We start from the raw sequence: 18,161 nt of genomic DNA, 5'->3' as shown, positions 1-18,161 counted from the left end.
CTAGAATTCCTCTGCTAATAGTGAAGTGTCACAGCACAGACCCGAGGAAAAGCTTTTCACTACATCAGCCATCTGCACACTGGAGTTTGTTAAAAGAATATTGAGAAAAATCCCATACTTCTCACCAAAAGCCTTAAATTTGGTTCAAATGAGAGTGGATGAGCAAACAAAGCTCCCAACAACTCTGTTTCACCCACTCCATGCATAGAAACGCAGTCCTTGAGCACCTGGGGGAAAACCCAGGAGCACATCAAAGTGATACAACTACTGAAGAATGGCTAAAACCCAAATAATTCAGTATCTAATCATGGCGTGATACTTGATTTCTTAGGGAATCTTGACCCCTGTACATATACAAGAAGCTTGGAACCACATCAAAAAATTGACTCAACAGGCCAGTATAAAAATCCACACCTTCAGATACTGCTATGACCAAACTTCACTTTAAAGACTGAGACATAAACTTGGGCAAATTCCATATTTTCTGAATCTCACAGCATATAATTAAGTGAATAAGAAGCTTTACATTAACTATCAAGAGATAAACACTATCCACATACAAGCAGAGGGAGAGGCAAGGAATAAAAGAATCTTAACCCATGCCAAAATTGAGGTGTACTGTATATACAATTAGCCAAAGTTTTATCATCAAAGGTGATAAAGAAAAGGACGTAAAGGACTTCTCCCTTCAAGGTATTCTGAATATGGACACTATCAAACCTAAACCCTTCAAAAACAACCCAGGTTTTTGAGAAATGCAAGCATTTCTATTTTCATGAAGTTCTCTGCTGAGCTCATATCCTTCCTTTTTTTGCTTAGCCATCTTCGCTCAACTGTACATCCACAGCCCCCAGGATGAATGTACCACAGACACAGCTCTATGTTTTCCATTAAAACCCTGCAACAGGAGTAATCTGAATATTCCTTTATAAGAAACATTCCTGACTTTGAACTTTGTCTGCATGAAACAGAAAACAACAAATTCTCTTTCTTAAGCCCTGCCTTTAGGAAGGAAGGATGAGCTTTGCATACTCATTCTTGCATTCTGAAGAAAGCAGATTACATCCAGGATAAGGCAATTCAAAAAAAATAAAAAAAGAAAAAGAAAAAGTTTTCCAGTGGGGCAGAACGGTAAGTTAAAAATAACAAATGCTCAAAGGCAAAAGTAAGATAAAAAAGATAAACAAAAAAGCCCAATAAACCAAAATAAAAGTCTCAGAAAACAACTCTCAAACCCCTTTCCTAGACCTGCCACTAAATTAGGGCATCAGAGCAAAGAGCAGATTAATCATTTTGGTTGCAACATTTTCTCACAGGCTCCTCAGGAGCCATCCTCCCGGAGTAGAGAAACCAGAGGTGGAATGCCACCCCGGGTGCCCCCGTGCTGGGATTTCACCGGACCGAGAGGCGCTTCTCCCATCCCTCCCCGGCACCGGCTCCAAAGGCGCTCCGAGGCCGCCGGCGCCTCCTCCCAGCCCGGCACAAAGCTCACCATCCATTTTACAAGCGGCCAGGCTCCTTCCCGACACAACTTACACGCTGGAACACTTACTGCGCTTAATCTGCTCAGATGACCCTTGGATACAAGGGCAGGCAAAACGCATCTCGAATAATTAAAAGGCGAGAAAAGGTATCGATATCCATATAAACAAACCTTCTGCAGATGGCGAACGCGGCAATTAATCCCTCCACAAAGCCCCACCGCCGGGACCTGCTCACCCGAGCCCCCCGGCTCCTTAAACTTCACCGCCTAACAAAGGCTTTTAAGGGTTTTATTCCCCCCCACCCTTTCCTCTAATTTGCGCTTACAATCCTCGGTGAATTATTCATACTCCTCAACTCACATTGTCCATCCGCCCCCCCCTCCCCCCTTACACCTCCCCAGCGCGACTTTTGGGGATTTTTTAAAAGCCGAGTATCTCCAGAATGCGAGCCGGCCCTTTTGCGCACAAAGCCGGGGCACGGCGGGCTGGGAGCGCGCCGGGCACGGGGCACGATCGATCCCTGCCCGCCCGTCTCCGGGAGCGGAGCGGCCCCGGGTCGCTGCCGGGCAGCGCGGCCGAGCCCGGGCGCTTCCCCCCGGCCCCGAGCCCCGGCCCGCTCCCCCCGCCGACAAAATGGCGACGTGGACGAGAAGGAGAAGGAGGAATGGAAGAGCGGAGCGCTCCGCGGGCCGGGCGAGGGCGGCGGGGAAGAGGACGAGGAGGGGGCGGCGGTAACAAAGCAGGGGGCGGCGGGGCCCGGCAGCAGAGAGCGGCGGGGGGCGGCGCGGCATCGCTACCTCTTCTTGTCGGTGACGCCGCCGGGGCTGTCCATGGCGGCGGGACGGCTTCTCCTCCCGCCGGCTCCCTGGGACGCGAGGCTCCGATGGCGGTGGCGGGGAGATGGCGGCGCCGAGCCGGGTGTGGGGCCGCGCGGGCTCAGAGCATCGGGGCACGGGCTGCGGGGAGGTGCGGGCGCGGCGCGGGGCCCGCGCTGCGCCAGTGAGGAGCGGCGGCGCGGCCCGGCCCCTGCGCGGGGTCAGCTGAGCGCTCAGCTGGGCGGGGGCCGCGCCTCACGTGCGGCGCTGCGTGCGGGGCGGGCCCGGGCCCGGCCGGCCCCACCGCGGCCCCACCGCGGCCCGATCGCTCCTGGCCGGCCCCACCGCAGCCCCACCGCGGCCCCACAGCGGCCCGATCGCTCCTGGCCGGCCCCACCGCGGCCCCACCGCGGCCCGATCGCTCCCGGCCGGCCCCACAGCGGCCCCACAGCGCCCCTCGGCCCCACCGCGCCCGCCGGCGGGGCCCGTGCGGGTCCCGCCGCAAATCGCACCCCCGTGGGCACAGCGCGAGGAGATGGTCCCTTCTTTATCGCCTCCTTTCATCTTTGGTCAGTGCTAGACTCCGCTGCCTCTCCCAGAGGTGTAGTACAGTAAAAGCCCGGGATGTTTCTACAACATCGAGGTTGGAAGAGACCTTTAAGATCATCCAGTCCAATCATACACCTGGCACTGCTCCTGCAGCCCCTAAATCGCATCCCCAGCGCCTCTTAAACACCTCCAGGGATGGTGACTCCACCATACCCGAAGAGCCTATTCCCATGCCTGACCATCCTAACAGAGACATTTTTATTTTCTACCTAACCTGAATCTTCCCTATCGTGCATTAAGAGCATGTCCTCCTGTCCTCTCACTGCAGCCACGGCAGCAGAGACCTCCCTACACCTCCTCTCCGTGAGTTCTACACAGTGATGGAGCACCCCCTGCACCTCCTCTTCTCTGGACAAAGCAAACCCAGGTCCCGCAGCCACTCCTCACAGGACATTTTCTAGTCCATTTCCAGTTAAAGGGTTCAGAACTTCACATTAATTAAAGGGAACAGTCAGCTCAACAGCCGGGCAGCCCAGAAGGGGAACCGACAGGTAATTAAGCACATTTCGAGCAAGTTTTACAACTTCCCAAACCCAAAGCAAACCCAACAGCAGAGCCAGGAGGCTGTGCTGAGGCACTGTGACCCCTCTGCCTTCCCTGCCACCCACCCAGGCTGGCCTAGATCCAATGCCATTTTCCCAGTGCCTGTGCCCAATTTTCCTCTCCCTGTGCCCCCCATGGCAAGCCTGGCCTCAGGCACTGCTCACCTGAGAGCCACAGGATCTCCTGCTGACCTTAGCTGGCCCTGGAGGCACAGCAGGAGGGGCTGGACACCTGGCACTGACATGGCCACACAGGCAAGTGGCCTCTTGGATCAGGAGCCAGGATACAGCCATGGGAGAGCAAGGAGAGGAAAACTGGGGCAGAGCCCACACATTTAAAGTTAAGAGCCTTAGCTCTGTACCCTTAGCTCAGGGTCATGTGTGGGTAAGCACTCTGGGGAGGCAGGGAAGGCACAGTTCCAGGTGGAGTGACCCCACAGAGCTCAGGCGTTCCTTTACATCTTGTGGGTTCCTACTAGCAAGGACTTCAAGTGACCATCTGGAGCTGAACCTTATGAGACTACTCGGTTTGCAGCTCAGCAGTAATGATACCTTTAAAAAAAAAGCAGCTTTGACAGGCATGAGTGGCATTCTTTAGCTGCTGTGTGCACATAAGAAACACCTGCAGGGCAAAGTGATGGTGTTTCAGTACTGCACCTTCCTAACACTTCTGCTGTGGATTCCCAACTTCCAGGTTGGTTTAGGCATACAGTCATGGGTGTTCTGTATTGGGGGGGTTATTATTATTATTTTTTTATTTAGAAGAAGAAAAAGAAGTGACTGTGACATTTGTTAGCAATCACAAGGAGTTCCTGTATGAAAATGATTGCTTCTGCCCACAGCAGTCAGATATGTGGAAGAGGCACAGGTGCTTCTGACTACTTTTATTCCCTCAAGGTTTTTGCATCCAAACATGGACAAAGCCCAGCTCTGCTTTGCTTATGAGCTGTGACAACACAATAGCCCATGGCAGTGTGGCTGTGAACTACTGATATTTCTGTTGTTCTGTGCTTACTGAAGCCTTGAGAAGAAAAACAATCTAAGCAAGACTCAACCTCAAGTGTCTTGCATAAGTACCAAGAAGCCCTCCCCAAGGGCTCACAGACAACTTTATCTTTCAAAATGAAGTTTAGGCAGCTCAGACATAGTAAGAAATTCAGTTGTGCACTGCAGCTTGTGTAGGTTTTTTTAGTCTGTTCACAGAGTCACCATAACAGCCCCTAGAGGATTTTCTGGCTAAATGGGGAGGGATCTCCTGGTGGGTGCAGAAATGACAAGGCCAGCTCAATGCCACCTTCCCCACCAGAGCCCCTGGAAGGCATCCGGGGATTTTTGGTAGTGAAGGGGTGATAACAGAGGAACTTCCCGTGCCTTAGAGGAGGCTGGTGCAACTCAGAGCAGCCGTTGCAGCTTCTCTAATCGCTCAGATTGAGGTTGAAGTGGTTCCTGGTGAGCCTGGCACACTTGAAAGTGAAAGCCTCTTCTTTACTTTGACTGCAATCTCAGTGCCCTTCAAAGACCAAGAGGCACTTGATGCAGTCTGGACCAGGGACTGCTGAGTTATAAGCTACAGAACCCACCTTACCCTACCCAATAGGATTGTGTTTTCACTCTAGTGACTCTTTGAATGACAATTTTAGTGCCTATAAGCATGGATGTCTTAGGGTTCACTTGTGCACTTTTATTACTACTATCCAAATTCACATAATGTGCAATACATCAAAAGGGTTTATCATTGAGTATTCTTACCTAAGGTTCTGCTCACTTTAAATCACTTGGACATAACAGCTCGGGATGTGTTGGTGACCCCTGAGTAAAAATCACTGGAGAAAATTCCAGTCTACACTTTGCTAATGCTGCTCAAATGATTGTTCAAAGGTATCAGACTTCCCAGCATGAACTGTCTGGGGAGTTGTGAGTAAGTGTTGTGGTCTCCTTACGAGACACATTTCTTTCATGCCAAACATGCTTACCCCGAGCTCATAATAAAGAATAATGCTTCAAAACCCAGCTGTGTTTCTGAAGGGTGTTAGTGGAAACTTGTTCTGCAATTAAGCATTTCATACTGTAGCAGTTCTTGAGAGATGTTAAGCAAATGTTCTCCCTCACACACATCCTTCCCTTTATTAAACTTTTGTGTCACTCCTCTAATAGTCTGCATATACACTTTCTTTCCCACTTTCCCAGTGGCTGATAACAGAAACTTATTCCAGTATATGATGCCTTAGTCACTTTTCTTGACCTTTATTGCTGCTCTAAGTTCCCACTCACGCTTACGTTAGAGAACTTCCTGAGCACAATGGTGCTTGCAAATGACTAATTAGGGCAAATGCACAAGCTGATGAGTCAGCGAACGGCTCGGGAGGACAGCGGCAGCGACTGGGCAGCAGAACAAGTCCGGCTGAAGATGTGAGAAGTGCTCCTGCCCCTGGCTTCGGATCTGTTTGCTGAAGAGACACGTGTCACCGCGATGGGCTCTGGAGGCATTTACTCTCAGGATCCAAGTGCATCCCTATCAATAACGACTGGCAGAACTTCTGACTGCGGTGGGAAAAAAAATCAGGGATTTAATTAAGACATCTTACCTCCCAAACCCACTCACCATTTCTGAGCAGGGACTCACTGGGGCAGGCAGAGGGTGTTAAAGAGAAACTCTGTTTGTCTCTCTGGAGCTGGCAGCTCACATCACTGGGGATGTCACAAGCAACCTGCCCTCAGCACTGGCTTTCCTGGGCTTTTGCTTCATTGTAGAGCCCCCTATGCTGCCTTGAGAGGCTACCTAGAACAAAAGCTAGACAGTGTTAAAGGAAAGTACATATTTATTTTAAGTCTTCAAAGTATACACCTTGGGCAGCACAAAAGCCTGGCCAACACTACACCCAAGATGGATTATGGGTCACGAATTTTCACACTTTTATAAGTTTTGGTCCATTTCCATATTGGGAACGGCTTTCAATTACAGCTTCAGGTTATTAAGTCCTATCCTCCTGTTGTTTATACTTTTTGGGGCTGAAGCTGCAATGGTGTCCTTGGTTCTTGGGCTGGAAAATGATTGTTTTTTCTAATTAAACTGCGAAGAGAACTTGCTAACAATTTTTATGAAGTTCAGAGCTATCTACTAATGCCGTACAGAATCTGAAAAATATGAAAATTACAACTTAAGGCATCACCTACATGTAGGGAGTTAACACTCACTGGTTCAGTAATTGAGCTATAATGAAGGGTATATTCTAGCCTATCCATATTTGACCAAAAAACCTGTCTTGCTCACAGCACCACTGTGAAGTATTGAGTTGACAGAGGAATTCCACGAGGTCTCAAATGCTGTGCAGACCCAGGGCTCTGTAACACAGGCTAATAGTTGTTACTACAACTTACTGTGCTTAACAGTGCAAGAACCTGAGAGCTCTGGTGATCAACTCATTCTACAATAGAAAAATGAACTGAAATTTGAATCTAATTCAAAGCAAACCGTTGGCATTGGAAGCCTAATGCTGCTCTTTCTCAAATATGAAATATTTTCTGAAATGAGAGTACGTGTTGGGAGACACAATCTCCCTTTGGCAGCTGTTGTTTCCTTGTGTCTTTTCTAACCTCAGTGCTTCTTCTTTCCTTCTTGTGCCAAAATCTTGTTTATTTTTCCTTTTGCATCTGCACAATCCCCATTTTTTGAACTATGACCATCTCTTAAAGTCTGCTTGGGTCAGTGTACACTTAGGCATTTGGAAATACTCTCTGGACTGTTGTTTCTACACAGGTAGCCCAATATGATAACAAATTCTTCAGTGCAATAAAAGCACTATGTCCAATTCAGTGCAATTAGATTTGGGGAAGGATTTTCTACCCATGAAAGGAGTTTAACAGATGAAAGCGTAAGGCAAGCAGACACTCAGCAGGCTACACTGTACAATTTCACCAGTTGGCTGCATCCTGCCTATCCCAGGTCCCTCCTGAGCAGATACTGCCAATTGTACAGTGGTTTTCCTGATGTGGACAAAAAAGAAACAGCATGGAATTTTTAAATTGTCCTTACAGAAAAGATGGGTTTGTGGTCCAAGCCCTGAACAAAGGCTCTGGGGGCCGAGGTTTGGTTCCAGGCTTCCTGTAGGACTCTACACAACTCACTTAGAGAAAGGCTTTCTATTTTCAGTGCTGCAATCCTTTGCCACAGTGCTGAGTGGAGGAATCCACTGCATGCCATGCATGAAGTCCAGTTCCCCATGCAGCAAATTGGCAGTTCTGGAACCCTCAGGAACCAGCTGAGGAGGGAGCAAGAGACAACTACAATGTAAATAATGGAGGGAAAAAAAGCCTTGTCAAAGCCAGGTCCAGGTTTTGGCTTTCAAGATATGTCTGTGCTCATGATCCCCAGCTGGTAACTCCACCCTGCAGCAAAGCACAGCAATGGGACTGGGAAAGAGCAGACAAAGTCTGGGGCATAAAGTGCTCTCTTGGAGGTCAGAGATGCTTCTTCAGCCTCTGTCCTGTCCAGCTCAGAGCAAGGTTTGGCAACAACTTGGTCAAAGCTTCCCTTTGTATCTCCTCTGGGAGCTGTTTCAGTTTAGCCCCTTAACTGCAGTTTCCAGAGGAACACTGGGGACATGAAGGAACTGGGTTTAAATCCTCTCACCACACCAGGCAAAAGAGATTTGAGCAGAGTTCTCCCTACTCAGAGTGCTTGAACAGTGGGCTTGGTGTTCCTTGGCATGATCCTGAGTACTCCTGAGCTCGCCATGTGCTGTCTTCATGGCCACCACTGTGTGAGATGGAGACACAAACACCTCCTTTCCCTCCTCTGCTCTGCTCACACATCCCAGCACAGCTTTCTTGTGAGGCTGTGGTGACCAGGGCAGTGTCTGTCATCACACAGGGAAGCAGGACACCGGCTGATTCTCCTTGTGACCAACAAAGTGGTTTAAACCCACATCTCTGGAGCCAGCAGGACACTCCCCATTTGCCAATCAGCTCCTAACACCTCAGACCAACCAGGCTAGTTTTACTTTCTTCTCTGCACTTCTTCCCTTTTGAAGGCACTATAAACACAAGTGAAGCTCTTTGAGGACAGGGAAGGGAAGCCAGATGAGCAGCCAGCAGCAGCAGCCTGAATGGGGAGACAGACTTTGCATAAGTTATAACCCAGAGCAGAGGGAATGTGCCTTTCTCAGAAGGAGTGCTTTCAATTTCATGCAGATTTCTGACTCCTACAGCTAGTTATGATCCACAGGAACATTCCAAAAGAGGCTTCTTTTTCCTTCTTTTGATCCTTTTCATCCCTCCTACGAAGCCCTTTGTTATTTTACAGCCTGTACCACAAGTTTCTCACACAGAGTAAGAAAGAGTCCAAAATAAATTGAAAGATGAAATTAAATGGGCTGCACTTGTAACGAAAATGTAAAGGTGACCAAACTCTTTTACCTGATCCAACATAATGAAGTTTCAAATTCTGATTGGGGATTTTTCCTGGTTTGATATTAAAACACACTTTCTTTCCAATTATACAGTTTCTTAAGTGTTTTTGCCTAACATTTCCACAACTTGGATCTAGCTAAAAGACAAAGGGCTTGAGGTTTTATTTGTTTGTTTGTTTGTTTTCCCAGCAACACATTAGAAAATGCAGTGCAAGCTTTAATGACTGTGTCTGTTTTAACATGCCTTTTGGAGGACTGTAAGCATTTATGGGGGAATGAGGTAATTAACATATTACTTGGGCATGCAAAGACAAGTTCGAAGCAGCTGTCTTTATTCTCTTGATATGGCAACACAATTGTTAAAACAATGCCTTCTTACATCTTTCTTTTTTCCCTCTCTGTGTTCACAGACCACTCAAGTTGCTTGTTTAAGCCAAAGCTTTAAGAGCTTGCCAGATTTTCGGGACCAGTAATTTTTCTCTCAAACACACTGTTCCCTCTTACTTATTTGAAGTAGCAAAATAAAAAAATCAATATCTCAATCCCTTTAAGGAAATGTTGAACTCAAGAGCTCCCAAGTTCTCATTTCAGCCTCTAAATAAATGACTTCTACAGTACATTCATTTTTCTTCCAGACTTTCCAGATTTCCCACCTATTAATCTTGAACCTTCATGGTTCTTCACATTAATCGCACCTTCATGGAGGTGGTGAGAGGTGAGTTTAGCTGATCCAGCCCATTGTGAGAGGTGTCAGGTACCCCTGGAGTATCCGGGAAGCACAGGAAGATGGAGGAAAGATCCAGCTGCATTGCCTCCTGCCTTGCAGAAATCCAGCTGGGTAGGTGAGGGGGGATGCCTAAACAGGTGTTTTAAATCACAAGGTCAAGGAGCTGATCGTTGCTCTAGGCAGAAACAAGCACTTTGCCAGCTTGATAACAACAGAGCTGAGACACAGATTACAGTTCCTTTAATTTTCTTCCAGTTAATTAAATGATCAATTGCAGCGCTGGCTTCCAGCCACAGCAGTGCCAGCTGAAATGAGTTCTCCATCTTCCGAGGGGATAATCAATAGGCATCTTTCACTGCAGCACTATGGGGTTTTATTTTAAAGACAAATATTAAAATGCAGAGGCAACATGCTGCTGTTGTTCACAGCAGACTGAAATCTTCTCCAGCTCCCAAAAAATTCCCAGCAAAGGGAAGAGTGGCACAAGTAGTTACAGCTTTAGCTTGCGTTGTGTTTTCACTTCTCTGCTTACTATAGACTTCCTTCACGACCACAGACAAAACACTCGGGTCCAGATATGCAAAGGTATCCAGGCAGCTGAGATAAAAATCAGTTGGACCTAGATATATAAATAGTCTGTGGATGTGGTCCTTTGGAAGAGAGACTGAGTTCTCCACTTAGGAAAGGTGTAATAGGCACTTTCCAGCAGAACAACTCCTGTCACAAAAAGCCAAGGCCAAGTAAGAGCGGAGGATGGGCGGCGACTGAGCAGCTCCAGGTTTTTGGCCACAAAGCAGCATCTGAGCATTCTGCCTGGTGTCTTCTCCTTAGTGCTACCCACCTCAGCCAGCAGCAGGAGACCAGCACCCCCTTTCATGGCTTTCCAGCCATTTCTTTGTTCAATCTCCACATTCCTTTAGCTGGGATGCTGTGGAGTGCAGGAAGGGTGAAGTGTAGGGCAGTGAAACAAGGACTACCACTGCTGGGTTCTCAGAGCACTTTGGCAGGTGGGAAAATCAGAAAAAGCAATATAATGGAGGCATAGAATGGGCTGGGGGCATTTCTATATTGTTGATGAAGACTTTGGCATGGTTCTGGTAGGAACTGACAAGCCCAGCATTTCAGAGCCCAGGAAACCCCTGGGTTTATAAGATGTCAACACAGGGTGGAAGGAGTTTGCCAGGAACTGAGTAAGCAAAATTCAGAACCATAATGACAAAGTTGGTGCCTCAAACCTCACTTTGCTATCTGAGATCATGCCCTAAATAATGAAATGTTCATCAATAAGAGGCAACTCATGAGCGTGGGAAATAAAGATTTTGTAGGATAAGATAAGAATGACCACAGACCTCACCATTTTCAGAACCAAATGAAAATTTGTTTATGCTGACTGCTTTTGCTCAGGGCAAACCTTTAGTACATATAGGTATTCATGCATACAACAGAGAGAGACACACAAGCTAATCAATTTTTGGTTTTCCTGTTTTCTTGGAAAAGAAAAAAAAAGTTAGTTTATGGATGTAATTTTCATTTTTAGTTGAGAAACCCTTGGTTCACCATGAACAAACCACGTCATCAAAAAACTGGACAGCAAGGCCAAAACCCAGTTAAATTTCATCACCATTTCATGACTTTCCTTTTAAAAATGCAGGAGGATTGTAGCAACAGCATCTCTACTACTCATTTATTTTACTGGAACTGTTACGCAAAAGTCAGAGAAGGAAACTCTGCTGCAATCTCCCCCAGGTAAAAGCAAGCGCAGGCCTGAGTACAGCAGCTCGTGGATTATTGATAGGACCAGCAGCTGAACAACTTCTCCCAAAGCAGCAGAAAAGAAATCTAATTGCAGGAGTAGAGAGTGGGTTTCTGAGAGGGAAGAATCCATTCTGGTGTAACAGGAACACTTTTGAAAGGTTTTTAATTGCTATAAGCTTGAAAATGAACGAACAAAAATCAATCCCTTAGGGAATCACCTCAGAGAGATCTGAGACTCCTCTCTAGCCAGCCTGGCTGGCTGAGCTGTGCCCCATATGTGGCATCTTGGTGTGACCTTCCTTCCCCACAGGTATGTGCAGAGGAGGGGACAGAGCCCATGTGAGGTGTCCCCAGTGCTCTGGGCTGCAGGAAAGGCAAGGACAAGCAGCCTGCTCCAGCTCTGTGGCTTCTCAGTGGAAAATCAGAGATGTGAGAAAACAGCCACAGTCATAAAACCCAACAAAACCCACCCCTTTTCCCCCCTCAAAGTAGGCTTGGCTCAACCCAAAGGTTGTTGTCAGCCCACTGACTTCTTCTAGATCACGTAGACAACCAGTCAGCTTCTCAGGGATTCACAGTTTCCAAACTCACAGATCTGTGAGGTAACCACAGTCATCCTGACACAGATTTTTTACAAGTAAAAAGTCCCTCATATGTTTTTACCCCATCAAGAAAAGACAAGTAGCTTGCATCATACAACTTTTATTGTTTTTCCCTGCTAAGCAAACTCATGGTAAAAAATGGCTGAAAGTGACCTAAATGAGCAAAAACTACCCAGGAGCAATGTTTATTTTGCAGAACAGAATTCTGTTCAGGAGGCCCTCGTTAATGTGGAAAGTTTCCACATGACCTCAGAATTTCTGTAGCCTGTGAGTGTCCTGCAGCCTCTGCTGAATGTGATGGTAAAGAAATTGCTGCTGCAGCCCTGTGGAGAGAGTAATGAAGTTCTGTCAGTCATGTCTGAGACAACACGACTGGTTTATTTTTTAAAATAAATTATAAAACCACACATCTCAGTGCAAGAACGTTAATGGTGCAGATGGATAATCACCTGAAAAGTGCTGCTAAGCAGAGGCAGCTGCTGGTCCCAGGGCTGTGGCCAGTGTCAGACACATCCTGATATTGGATGTGGCCACCTTCAAAGTGTTGAATATCACTGAAATCAGGCCAAGCTCCTGCTGGCTTATAAGAAGGGTATGAGGAAAAAAAAATCATTTCCTGGAGTTAGCCAACATATCAGACCAGAGAAAGTCCATCATCTCATCGATTAGCATCTCTTCTTCTGTTGGCCTTCTCTAATCTCTCCTGTCTGGCCAACTCCTCCCAGACACCTCATTGCTAAATAGCAATTAAAGCATAAGTACATTAGCAAGTCCATATTGTAAACTGCCTTGCAAGCCACACAGTGCTGCCAGCCCTCTCCATGGCAGTGGGGCTCTGCCTCACCTCTGGCCACTTTCCCATGTCAGGAGGATTGATCCATCCCTCTGAAACAACACCAGGGTTCGTGTCCTGCTATAACACCATTTTGACCTTTAGGAAATGACTGCAGCTTCTGCAGGGCAGCAGGAGTTAAATGGGGCTGGGTTCAGGTCGCTGGCTCTGTTCCCTGCTCCCAGGCAGCTCCTGCTCCAGCAGCTGCTCTCTTCTCCACTTGACCAGGCCAGAAGTTGTCCTTTCTCTTTTCAGATGATGGGAAATGTTCATAGTCAGTCATACATGCAGTGGCATTTTGCAACTCTTCAGTCATTTCTCTCTGTAGCACTGAGAGTTTCCCACAAAGCCACAGGACAGGGAAACCCAGGGCTTCCCTTTCAATATTCAGCTTATCTCCAGGAATTTGGGGACCAGCTCTGGAAACCCATGTCTGCATTTACCCAGCTGAAGTGCAGAGGAGCTGGGATGGGGTTTTGTGAAGCTGAGGCAAAGGGGTTTTGATGGGAACCTGTTTTCTGGAGAGGGAAGCAGGTGTGATAGCCCCTGGAGATGGAGTCTGTCCCACTGCCAGTTTGAGGGGTGTGCATGGAAGAGGGGAGGACAGGCAGCAGGAAGGCATTAACTCTGTATTTTCCCCCAACACAAAATAATCTCTGTTTTCCTGAGTCATCTCTGTGATGTTTTGCTGTGGTAGGTCATAAGCAGCAGTTTCCCAGGAATTAAATAGGACAGTGCTCCAAAGCACTTTGAGTTTGACTCAGTTTGCTGATGCTGCTGAGCACAGGAACTTCCAGGCAAGCCGTACCCCCTTTGCTGCTCTGCTCCTTCTGCATATCAGCATGGGCAAATTCACTTCCCCTGTGGTGAAACAAGGAGCTAAAGAGTTATTTTGGAGTCCTGGGGACTTGTGTGAGAGCAGTGTGAGGGCCTCCTCATCTTTTTCCATGCCATTTTAGTGGAGAAGCAAATAGTCAAGCCTAGGAAGAGAGAGGAGGACTTCCAGGATATCCTTGGAAGTCCCTGAGCTCCTGAAGCACACGGGGGATGAGTAAAAGAGTGGATGTGGCCCTAGAGCACAGGGATGGTGAACACACGAGTCAGGCATGAAGTGGTTTCAGCAGAGGGATGGTAATGCACGAGCAGCAAGATGGGAGCCACCAGCACAACATTTCCTGTTAGGCACACACCAGACTCGCTTGGCTTTCCAAGGAAAAGACACCAGGAAGGACAAACAGGGATCTGCTGAGTAACCATGGCTAGGTCCATGCTAGAACCTTAGACATAAAAGATAAGAGGGGCCTTGGTGCACATAAGAGCTGCAGCAGAAATTAAAAAACAACCAGGGGCAGGAACAGGGTGAGCCCTGGAGAGAGCCCACAGCCTGGGCAACGCTGGGGAAGTGACCCACCAGCCCTGAGCTGTGGATCAGCACACAGCTCCAGCCTGAGCTGGGCTTTTCAAAGTGGGTTCTGCTTTTTCTCCCCTCCAGCAAAGGTAATTTTGGCTGGGGCAGTGATCCTGTGCAGTGCTGGCTGTGGGGCAGCGCTGCCATCACTGTGAGTTTCTTTAATAAACACTCTCTGCCAGTAGCTTTTAATGGGAGCTTTGCCTCGGGAGGATGTGACGTGTGCTAACAGTCTGTCTGCAGAAACATTGCCTGTCTGTCTGCAGAAAGAGGCCAAACCAGGAGTTTTCTCCTTATTCACACACACAAAAATGGGGTGTTTTTAACCTAAAACTCACGTGCTTTCATGGAGCAGGAACACAGCGCTGTCAGATGCTGGGGGAGATCTTTTCTCTCCATCACACAGAGCAGAATCTGCTGCCAGGCTACCCCAGAGTAGCTGCTCTGAGTGCCTCTCTTCATCCTGGTGGAATATATTTTATGATTCCCAGCGCTTGGATTTACTGAAGTCCAGCACTTGCAGAAAGCCACTAGATATTTAAAAAAAAACCAACAAAATCCACTTGGATTAAAACTGTAAAAATGTACAGTGTTAATAGCAGCAGTGATTTTTTAAGGAGTCAACATGTGGAAAACAGAGCTGACCATGTTTCGTAAATGTTGAAAGGATTAATAGTATTCTGTGGCAAAATGCTTTTTTCTGACAGGTGGGGAGGGAGCAACTGAGGCAGAGGGACTAAATGACATAAATTTGTCTTCCTGTGTATTTTGGAACATGATTTATTTATGTCCATTGACATGACAGCTTTTTTGGTAATTTCTTCCTTTCCTAGCAAAGAAGCCTTAATCTCCTTACTGGAAATTGTACTATTTATGTAGAAAATCCTGCCCCTGAGATTGCTTGAGATCATGAGTTATATAACCTAAACAGATGGAGCTGGAACTGTGTTTTTTTTTTTGAATGTCAATTCATGTTATAATCCCAAAAGACTGCAATCATTTATCAGATCATTTGTAGCGTAGAAAAAAAATAGATTGAGGATTTTAAATGGGCATTTAATATATGCTTACATGGGAACACCTATGCCAGTGACAAGACTGTCACTAAACACCAATAGTAATAACGCTTATTAAGGATTTTCCTCATTCTTATGAACACAAGGACTCAGTGTGACTCACAGAATTGTATGGACACAATATTATGACCCTCACCCTGCCACAACATGTCTATGGGTGTATTTACCCATTGGATAGGTGAATTTATCTGCAGTGATGGTCTGAAGCCAGATCTGGGAGATAAAACTGGTGAATAAGTGGGGAGGGAGAGGCAGAGGAGAGCTGGGTCAGAGCAGCCCAGGGCAGGGCAGTCAGTGTGCAGAACCTGATGAATGCTGCCTTATCCAGCTCTTGAGCACTGCTAAGCCTTGTAATGATGAATCACCCATCCAGCTGATCACATGGGTGCACTGTAGAAGCCAATATATCATGCACAATACCTGGTTTTAAATTTCACATTTGCTTAATAGTCCTTTTGCTAACACGGTCAGGCAGATAAAATCCTAAAAGGCTCAATTACCCTTGCAGAAACCTTAACCTTTTATTGTTACTAATGTGGCTGTTCTCATTTCATGGGACTTTAAGCCAAAGTGAATCAAGACCACAGGAAAAAGAAGATGAAAAGGGATGGGAGTGGAAGGTAATAAGACATCATTATCCCAAAGGGTAATTAATATAAATGTATTAGGTAGGTGTTCTTAAAATTGACAAGGGCTTGATCAGATGAAATTGGGAGGAAGAAGAGGAAAAAAACAAAATATTAATTTGAACCCAAATATAATTTTATATCAAGGTGAAGTTTACAAGGGCTTAGGAAAAATATGCGTTTAAATATTAACTTAGTCCAACTACATTATTTTTACTCTATTTGTGGGAATTCCCAACATGATACACTTGCATATTTAGGCCAAAACTGTAATCTAAGGCTCAAACCATGACAAGGAGCTTTGCTAGAGGAGAGCTTTCAGTGCAACCACAGAAAGCTGAAGCAGAACTCCTGGCATGATGCAGAACTTTCTGCTGAAGCACAACCAGCATGGAGGGAGGGCTGCTGCTGCTGCCAAGGCTGGGTTCAGGGGTCTGTGCACTGAGCTTGACCCCTGTGTGATGTGTTCAGGTGTCACTGCACAACCACTTCCTTCCAGCAAGGCGTGTGAGGCAGCTGGAACGGGCTCTGGGCAGGGAATGTAACAGAGACCCCAAGATCTGGTCTGTCTCCAACCCCCCTGGTACCTTCCACAAATCTGTGGGGGCATTGAACTCTTACTGAGGCTGTTGTGTGCTTGCCCTCTGGGCTGCAATTCCCAAGGATGTGACCCAGGATGATGGCAACAGCTCAGGCTCTGTTGCAAGACCAACCCTTCCTTAGCTTTTGATCCCAGCCTTCATTTTTCTGAAGCTCAAGCTCTTCCTCTGGGGAAAGAGGAGTCAGAAAGCTGCTGGCAGCCAGGCACATCACCACCAGCCCCTTTCAGGCCTCACCACTGACAATAGATCTTACACCAAAAATATTTCTGAACAGGACGGTAAAAAACAAGTCAGCAGGGGTTAAATATTTAAATCCAGATGTGCTTACAGTCTAAATTCCCCTGTCCACCCTAATTTCATTTTTTCCCCTTCTCATATTGCATTTAAGACTGCAGAAAGAACAAAATATTTCAGTGAGGCATCAAGTGATGGAGATTGTTAAAATGTGGTCTGACAGTAGAAGGAAATGCTGCATTTCAAACATAGACCAAATATAGCCAGGGAAGTGCCATTGCTTATACACAATGCTAAGCAACACCTTGCTCTCCTTTCTTCTGGATTGGGGACTTTACCCACTTAGTACTACTAATGTGAGAAAAATTGTAATGGGTTTATAATACATTTTGGATCTTGGCCAGTTAATTAATTTAGTTAGATGTTTTCTATTAGCCAAAAAACTTCAAAGATCTCATTTTTCTTTTTTTTTTTTTCCTTTTTTTTTTTTTTTCCACAAGGAAAGCAATGAGCTTCTGCTTGTAAATATATGTAAATGTTTACCTGAGCAGGATTTTGTTCTGGCTTATAAAGCGTGAGCTTTCTTTAGAATAGCTTTTCCCTGGATGATGTAATTTACTTGACTGGATATTTTCTATCCTTGCACAACTGTGTTAGTCGATCTAAGCAGATTAACCTAAGCACCAACCTGGCACTCACTTTGCCAAACAGGTATTCAGTGCCCTGCAGAGAAGGATTGTTATTCTGGGGAGACAAAAGGATTCTTTCTTTGTGCCTGAGATGACTTTCAGATGGGTGTTAGTCTGTTTGTGTGTAAATAGGTCTGAAAGCCCCAAGGAGGATGGACAAGAGGAGCCAGATACTGTATTAGCAATGATGTAACAGGAGCAGCTCTAAGAGGGGGAAAAAAGGTTTTTTCCCCATTGTTACAATGAGAGTTGAGAGTCAGATGATTTAAAGGGCATAGAGATTATTTTAAGGGGAGTATCCACAGCCCTGGCTACACTTCCTAAATCTTCAGCCCCACAGAATTCTTCGTATCAGGGTCTGGGTTTGTGGAGGACAGGGGGAAAAAAGAGAGAGGAGAGAAAGAAGGAGGTTTATTTTTAGCAGAAATTATTCTCATACAAGGGAAAGGTGACAGACTGCTGGCTTTCAAGAAATGTTTTGTTTAAACTGAAAGCACAGAATGCAGGAAGCAGATTCAAGCCATCTCCATAGCATGCTCCAAAATGCTGCAGCATCACCCGGTCAGTCGGCCCTTAAGGGCAAGATAATTACAGCTGTGCTGTCTGAATGAGGGAATTTTTGGTTCACTGATCAAAAATGTTCTTTGAATCAACCTGAAATGAAAATTTGACTTCTTGTTTTTGTTAGGGTTTTGGGGAGCTCGGTGTTTCTCTCTTCTCATTTAAAATTGTTAATGTAATTCAGGCAGCGG

The 18,161-nt window shown here is 46.4% G+C and overlaps 1 protein-coding gene across 1 annotated transcript in view; it reads right to left on the bottom strand.

Annotated features, from left to right (window-relative positions):
• Positions 1-2,470, bottom strand: part of HIF1A (hypoxia inducible factor 1 subunit alpha) — a 35,002-nt gene extending 32,532 nt beyond the window's left edge. The window contains exon 1 of the mRNA XM_021554520.2: positions 2,282-2,470. Coding sequence (XP_021410195.2) covers positions 2,282-2,316 — 35 coding nt within the window. The 5' untranslated portion in view covers positions 2,317-2,470. The remainder of the gene's footprint in view (positions 1-2,281) is intronic.
• Between the last annotated feature and the right edge of the window lie 15,691 nt (positions 2,471-18,161).

Source organism: Lonchura striata, chromosome 6 (genome assembly GCF_046129695.1).
Source record: "Lonchura striata isolate bLonStr1 chromosome 6, bLonStr1.mat, whole genome shotgun sequence".
In the NCBI taxonomy this organism is placed as follows: Eukaryota; Metazoa; Chordata; class Aves; order Passeriformes; family Estrildidae; genus Lonchura; species Lonchura striata.
The sequence above is the reverse complement of the archived record's forward strand: the minus strand, read 5'-3'. Positions and strand labels throughout refer to the sequence as shown.